Raw genomic sequence first — 8,061 nt, 5'->3', positions numbered from 1 at the left:
ACTGCAGTGTACTCTTTCAGGACAAAGATAAAAGTGCAAATATGCAACTATGCATTTGACGTTCCAAAGTCAGGATGTTTGGAGGCCATCAAGTGCCTTAAGATCTAATCCCTCTTTTCTCCTGCTCCAAACTTTCCACTGCACTTCATTTTACCAGGACAAGGTCAAAAGTAACAGCCGTGTCCCCCACTGGACACGGCCACATTTCCAGGCTTTGTTTTCGGTTGCAACAGATAATGGAATGTTTATGTAGATGTAATTTAAACACACAGGATATACACATTCATGGAAAACGATTGAAGAATCACGACTTGGTAATGCCATCAGTTTTGTGGTGTTACATATAAGCTATGGTGATTGTTCATATCTAAATTACTACAGGTAAAAAGCAAAGGAGCAGTATCTGTCATAGGTCCATTCAGGTGGGGAGAGACTGTGTAACTGTTGCTGCCACACCCAGTCATGGTGCCATACCAGCCCAAACCTTGTGAATTTGATAAACTGCAACAAAAAAGGGCAAAAAAGCCAAAGGACTGTGATCAGGATGTAATAAGTCATGTTGGCATTTTTGGTTTTCAATGAATTTTATAATACAGTTAGTATCGAATATATTGAAATATGTTCTTTGCCAAATAACATAATGGCTCTCTACAAAATTCAATGACTTTTATCTAATATCCTTGATTCTATATCACATATTAGAAAATAATGAATTAATACCACTCAAAACTAGTAGAACTTGATTATCAGATAATAATAATAACAATATAGTGCTTATTATGTAGTAGGTTCTATTCTAAGACGTTTGTGTGTGTGTATATATATATGTATATGTGAATATACATACATATGTACAGTATGTTTACACACACATACACTCATTTAATCTTTACAACAATCCTATCAGATAGGTTCTATTATCATCCCTATCTTACAGATGAAAACAGACTAAAAAAACTGAGGTTAAGTAACTTGTCCAGATGAAGTAAGGATTATAGAAAGTGCTACATCAAACTCAAAGCATTATGTAGGTATGCATTAAGGCTTTCTCTTTGCACTGACACATAGCTAATGGTATGGACTTGCAAAGATTTTGGAACAAGTAGGGCACATGAAGATTTTCTATGGCACCTAAGCTTTGCAAGAGTTTTATCTAGGGTTTCTCTGTGGATTTTGAACAGCAGACTCGATATGGAAACATATAAAATCACTATAATAGTATTTCTTCCCTGCTCATCAACCCCCATCAGCTCTGAACTAACAAGGAATCCTGCAATGAAATGGTACCATTTTACCCCCAAAGGCATTTCTCAAATAAAGGTAATATATGGGCTTAGAATCAGATGAGAATTCTTTATAGTACAGGTCCCATTATGGGTTTAACATCTACTGTTCTAAGCTCCAATGTTAAATGATCTTATTTATTGACATATATCAACAAATCACCCTTTTCATATTTGGGTTAAAGCTTAGATTTTTTCTTTTGAATCTATGTCAGTACTAATTCAGTACATCTACCTTCCTTCTCTTGAACTTCCCAGTCTTGGCAAGTCATCATCACTATCATACCGTCTTGGATTGTCAAAGAAGTATGCTCTGGAACTGTAACTGTGACTATTTATCATGCCAGCAGGTGCCTGTGAACAAAGTATTAGATAGCATAAGAAGATTTACTTTTCAACTAAGAAAGGAGGCCAGGATCTATAATGCTTTTTAGTCTTTGCCAAAAATAGAAAATCAGTATAAATGTTCCATTATTTTTTAAAATAAGGAGAACAGATATTAGGTAATATTATGACATCATACCAAGTTCTGGTTTAATCTCTGTGCCCGGAAAAACAGTACCACCGACCATGCTGGCACATGTTCCCACAGAAAGAGGACCATTCCAAATACTATATACTCTTCTCCACTTATGTCTTTTACATGAGCCTGTAAATAGAATATGGCAGAACAATTTTAAAATCTGTTTTATGTGTAAGAAATCACCCTCCACAATCAACTTGCTTCAGGTAGGGTAAGTTAAAACATCAACTTACAAGCACATAAAACTCTAAATTAATTTTCTATATTTTATGGTTTCTCATGTAATGATATTTATCCTTTAAAGGTCATAAAAATGCTTTGCTATTAAGTAGAATAAAGAGGTACTAACTTTCTCAATACATCAATTTATGAAAATATTTTAAATACATGGGTAATAGGGTAGATGGTTTAGGCCCTGTAGTCTAAGGAGAATTATAAAAGAGACTACTGGTTCCAGCTGCTCCAAAGGCAAAATAATTACACTTACCCTGAGTTATACCTGTAGAGAAATGTAACATGCAAGTCGCTCAGCTCTGTTGCTACTTAAAAACATGCTTTTGGGCTTAAAACTCCATGTTGGATTTGTTTCTATTCTAATAGATGTGGGAAGAGAGAAAGGGGAAAAGGAGTGAAGGGAATCTGCTACATGGAACCACATGTGAAAATTCCTCCTTAGAAAGATAACTGAAATTCAGGTAAAATAGTATCCCACAATGCCTTAAATTCAGTACAAAGTTAAATTAATATAAATAAAGATATGACATGTACCCATGTCAAAATGTACTTCTAGGAAAAGGATGGAGAATGCTGGGAAGTCAAATATGCATAGCTAAGGCACCAGGAATCACTACAGAAAACACCTGGACACCCAGGAAACTACGAATGCTCTCCCATTATCAAGACTGATAATGCCAGATTTTCATAAAAGTCATACATCTAAAACTGAAGCAAATATTCAGGTTATATGTAGCTCTTGGGTAAGAGAGAATTAATTTCATCCTAACAAATTAAAGACATAACCATATTCACTAGCTAATGACAGGCAACCAATTTATCTAGAGATATTTACACACTATCCTTTAAAAAGTAGTAAAATAGGTTTATGACCAATAGATTTAAGGCACTGTTAGTATTATTAACAAAAAGAAAAGAAAACACTACTTTGGGAGAAGTTCTCTCTGAAGAATGATTTCAAGTGCCACATATAAATGAGGATTTTAAAAAATAGAACTTTTAAGTATGATTACTGATAGTAGCTAGAGATTCCATAAAAGTGTTTGTAAGTCAAACACTTAAAATGTTCTCCTAGTCAGGCTAACTTCATTATCATACACTTAGATTGGCAATACATGCTAGATACTTACCTTATCTGAAAGATTATCCCAGCCATAATTAAATGGACTTTCTAATGTATCCTGAGATATGGTGATCACCACCAAATTATAACATGCCCTTGAAGAGTAGAGAAGAATGACTACAGAGCCTACGACAACAGTCTGGCACAGAGACATACCCTAAAAGAAAAAAAATTCATCATCATGAAACCCCGCACATTTGTCATGACAAGCCATTCATCCATATACAATATAGTCACCTCTTGCAATGCACTCCTAGAAAACACTGAGTGAGCACCAGTTGAAATAAACTCTTGATTATCTTGCTTTACAATTCCTATTTTTAGAACCACTGTGTTTCAACTACCCTGTTAATACAAATAAGTTCTTTGCCAACTTGCCCAGTGGCAGCTGGAGGAAGATTTTGTTCTGCCAAGGTTACCTTAAGTAGTATAGGAATAAACAACTTGGCAAAAGATCTGAGCTTTAATTGATGTTAATCAGAGAGATAGTTTTGTCATAATGAGAAAAGAATAGGAAATAAAAGCATTAGTCCATTTGATACACTTAATTTCCAGTAAGATGAAAAATTAAAATAGAAATACAACTCCTGTGCTATTTGCTTTGTTCTATTAGATTCTGTTAGTTGATGTTATTCCTCTATTGATGCTGTTATGTTGATAACAAAATGATGCAGGCACCCAAATGCACTTTCAAATCCAAAATATTTTATTACTAAGGCTTTCACCATTTCCTCAAGTACTGTAAATTGAGGGAAATTTGTCCTTTGTTTTTTGTTCAGAACTTTATCAAGAATGGTCAACTATTTCAGAAAGGCATGAAACTGACAACAATACTGCTTGTGGTATGTAAAGCACCAAAGCAACACACCTGTAACAGTGTGCATTTATAGCTGTCTCAGTCACAATTTCTATGTATAGATACAAGCATCTGACTACTACATCGCACCAAATTTACACACTGAAATATTTATTAATTACTTTCCTTTTATTTCCTCTTTACATTACAGTTAGGGCAATTGCACTGAACATTTGAAGTTATGTGTGTAGGTATGTTAAACAATCTATTAATTTCAGGATAGAAATAGGTTATTAAAAAGTTATTAGAAGGGGTCACTGGGTTTGGTAGGATTGAGAACCATTATTATAGCTGATTTCCTTACAAGAACAACACATTTTAGAGGTATATGAGAAGAAAGCAAACTAAAAGATGAAATATATCTTGAAAGATGTTGAAATAGCAAAAGAGTACCTTCTCTGAGCTGACCTACTACCATAGCAAAAAGGATGTGTGAAAATAAATAAAATTCTAGCAAGATGAAATTTTTTAATCAAGGCTAAAATTTTCTACAATGTGCATTTTTATTTTTGTGAATCCCCCCAAAAATGTTGTTAATAAAAAGCTAATCTAAAAGCAATCCAGTTTCCATTTTAAAAGTACTATATTATTAAAGAAAAGTTAGGTAGCAAGGAAGTTAGAATGCTGTAAGCGTTACTGTCCTTTAATGTAAGCTGTAAGCGTTACTGTCCTTTTATAGTCACTGCTTTGAGAAATAAAGTGACTGCTAAAAATACATCTTATAATATGGAGATACTCTGCTTATACTTGTAAATATTATAAAAACTACAAAAGTATGAGAAAAGAGCAAAGATAATATCAAAGCAATTAATAAAATTGCAGTCAAATTACATACATATAACAGAGAAAGAAGCCCACTGATTTAGAAAACAAAATAAGATCATTCCCACAAAATACAGGTTTATAAAACAAAAGATAAGGATTCAGCCACCTGGAAAGTGCTGTCGAAAAGTTAAAGAAAATCTTCCTAAACTGAAAAGTCATGACAAACAATTCCACTCAGGAGCAATCCTCAAGGAATGATTCTCCCTTCCTCCACCTCTGACATCTACATACCACATTTTTAGAAATTCCACACTTGACAAGTAAAGAAGAGTTAGACCTCACTCCAGCATGCATATCATTAACTAGAGTTCAGTATTTGTTTACAGGTATTTTTAGATGCAGATATGCAGAAACCTCAACTTACCATTCATTGAGTTTTGACAAATGTGTATACAAATAGAGAACATCACCATCACTCCCGAACGTTCCCTCACATCCCTTCCCCATCAGCCAACTCCCCAGCACAAATACTCTTCTGCTTTTGTCTTTTACCACAACTTAGTTCTGCCTACTCTAGAACTTCACATAAATGGAATCATAGGATATGAACTCCTTGTGTAGGTATCATTCACTTAGCATAATGTTTTGAGATTCATCCATGTTGTTGGATGTACCAGTAGTTAGGTGTTTGTATTGCTGAGGTGGACAATTAGGGTGACCAACTCCTGGTTTGCTCATAAGTTTCCTATTTTAAAAAAAAAGTTTCCTAGTTTTAGACGGAAAGTCCCACGTTCCCCAAAACTTCTCAGTTCCGGGCAAACCAGGACAGTTAGCTACACTAATTCCACTGTATAATTACATGAATTTGTTTACATGAGAATTTGCTTATCCATTTTTTCTGTTGATGGACTGTTTCTGTGAACGTTCTTATCCAAATCTTTTTCTGGACATACGCTGCTTTCACTTCTTTTAGGTAAATACCTAACAGTGGAATTGCTGGGTCATACGGTAGGTATAAGTTCAGCTGTATAAGAAACTGCCAGATCTTTTTCCAAAATGGATGTACTTCCAACAAAGTATGGGAGTTCCAGTTGTTCCAATTCCTAGACAACATTTGGGGTTGTCAATCTTTTTCATTTTAGCCATGCTGGTGGATGTTTTGGTTTTAATTTGCATTTCCCCGGATGACTAATGATATTGTGCTTATTGGCCATTTGTATATCCTTTGTGAAAAGTCTGTTCATATCTTTGACCATTTTTAAATTGGGTTGTCTTTTTGAAAATTATTGAGTTGTAGGCAGTCTCTATGTATGCTGGAAATGAGTTCCTTATCAGATGTATGTATTGCAAATATTTTCTTGAAGTCTGTGGCTTGCCTTTGTATTTTCTTAGTCTTGTCTTTTGATGGGAAATTTTAAATTTTAATTAAGTCTAGTTTATGAATTTATTCTTCTGTGGTTACTTTCAGTGACCTGCCTAAGAGATCTTTGCCTATACCCAAATTGTAAAGATAGTCTCCTGTGTTTGGTTTTAAAAGCTTTAGAATTTTTTCAGTTATATTTATGTTTGCGATCCATTTTGAATTTGTGTGTGTATGATATGAGATGGAGCTAAAGTTTCATTTTATTTCATGTGGATAACCAGTTCTTCCAGCACTACCAGCTAAAAAGATTTCCTTTCCCTTTGAATTGCTTTAGCTTCTTTGTCAAAAATCAGACTATATAAGTGTGGATTGTTTCCAGGCTCTCTATTCTGTTTCATTGATCTGTTTTATGCCAGTAACACACTGTCTTAATTACTGTAGCTTTATACTGTTACAAAGTCATGTAGTCTAAGTCCTCTTCTTTTTCAGAGTTACCTTCTGCACTGTTCAATATAATAGCCATTAGCCACATGTGAGTACTTACATATTTACATTTAAACTAAATTAAATTAAAAGATCGGTTTCTTTCGGACTAGCCCTCTTTCGAGTGTTCAGTAGTCACATACTGAATAGTGCAGATATAGAATATTTTCATCATCGCAGAAAGTTCTATTGGAAAGTGCTACTTTAAAAGTATTTTGGGGCCTTTTTATTTCCATATAAATTTTAGAATAAACTTGTCAATTTCTATTTTTAAAACCTCAAGGTAGTATTATGATTGGGATTGCATTGAATCTATAGATCATTTTGGGGAGAGTTGCCATCTTAAAAATACTGCATCTTCCAATCCATGAACAATGGTCTTCATTGATTTATGCCTTTTTAATTTCTCTCAGCATTATTTTATAGTTTTTAGTATAGAGGTATTGCTTGTTTTTTGCAAAATTTACTCCTAAGTATTTTGGTTTTTTATGCTATTAATGTTATAAAATTGCTTTTTGAATTTCATTTTCTAACTGATTGCTTCTGGTGTATATGAAAATACAATGTAATTTTGTATTTTGACTTTGTGTCGTGAGAATTTGCTAGTAGCTGTTTAGTAGATTCCTTAGGATGCTTTACATAAACAATCATGTTATCTGCAATTAGAGACAGTTTTACTTCTTAATTTCCAATTTTATACCTTTTTGTTTTTCTTGTTTTATTAGAATATTGAATAGAAATGGTGAGAGTGGGCATCCTTGCTTTGTTCCCAACCTTAGGGGCAAAACATTCAATACTTTAAGTATGACACTGATTGCAGGTTTTTTATAGACCTCGTTTATCAGATTGAGGAACATTCCTTCTATTCCCTGTTGGTTGAACATTTCATTGTTGTTATTTTTAAATAATGAATTTTATTCATGTTATTAAATTTTTAATAATCATGTTATTTTAAATCATGAATTTAAAATTCATGGTGTTGAATTTTGTCAAATGTTTTTTCTACATCTATTCAAATGATTACTTGGTTTTTCTCCTTTGTTCTCTCAAGGTAGTGAATTACAGTGACTGATTTTCAAATGTTAAACCAATGTTGCATTCCCGGGATAAACTCTTTTTAGTCATGATATATTATCCTTTTTATATGTTGCTTAGATTCTGTATATCTAAGTATAAGGGATACTAGTGTATAATTTTTATTTGTTTAATAATGTCTGTCGAGTTTTGGTATCAGAGTAATGCTGTTCTCATAAAACATGTTAGGAAGTGTTCCTTTCTCCTCTATTTTCAAAAGAGTTTGTTTACCATTGGTGTTATTTCTTCTTTAAATATTTGATAAAATTAACCAGTGAAACCATCTAGGTTTGGAGTTTTGAGGGAAATTTCTGATAACAAATTCAATTTCTTTAATAAATATGGGGCTATTTATAT

General features: G+C 33.3%; 1 protein-coding gene across 1 annotated transcript in view; it reads right to left on the bottom strand.

Annotated features, from left to right (window-relative positions):
• Window positions 1-323: 323 nt before the first annotated feature.
• GPR137C (G protein-coupled receptor 137C) overlaps window positions 324-8,061 on the bottom strand; it is a 52,293-nt gene continuing 44,555 nt past the window's right edge. Inside the window, exons 4-7 of the mRNA XM_024118412.1 lie at window positions 3,171-3,320; window positions 1,807-1,932; window positions 1,519-1,637; window positions 324-501 (exon numbers count right to left, since the gene is read on the bottom strand). Of these exons, the coding sequence (XP_023974180.1) occupies window positions 324-501; window positions 1,519-1,637; window positions 1,807-1,932; window positions 3,171-3,320 (573 nt within the window). The remainder of the gene's footprint in view (window positions 502-1,518; window positions 1,638-1,806; window positions 1,933-3,170; window positions 3,321-8,061) is intronic.

The sequence above is a fragment of the Physeter macrocephalus genome, chromosome 11 (assembly GCF_002837175.3).
Source record: "Physeter macrocephalus isolate SW-GA chromosome 11, ASM283717v5, whole genome shotgun sequence".
Classification (NCBI taxonomy): domain Eukaryota; kingdom Metazoa; phylum Chordata; class Mammalia; order Artiodactyla; family Physeteridae; genus Physeter; species Physeter macrocephalus.
This window is presented reverse-complemented; position numbering and strand designations above follow the sequence as displayed.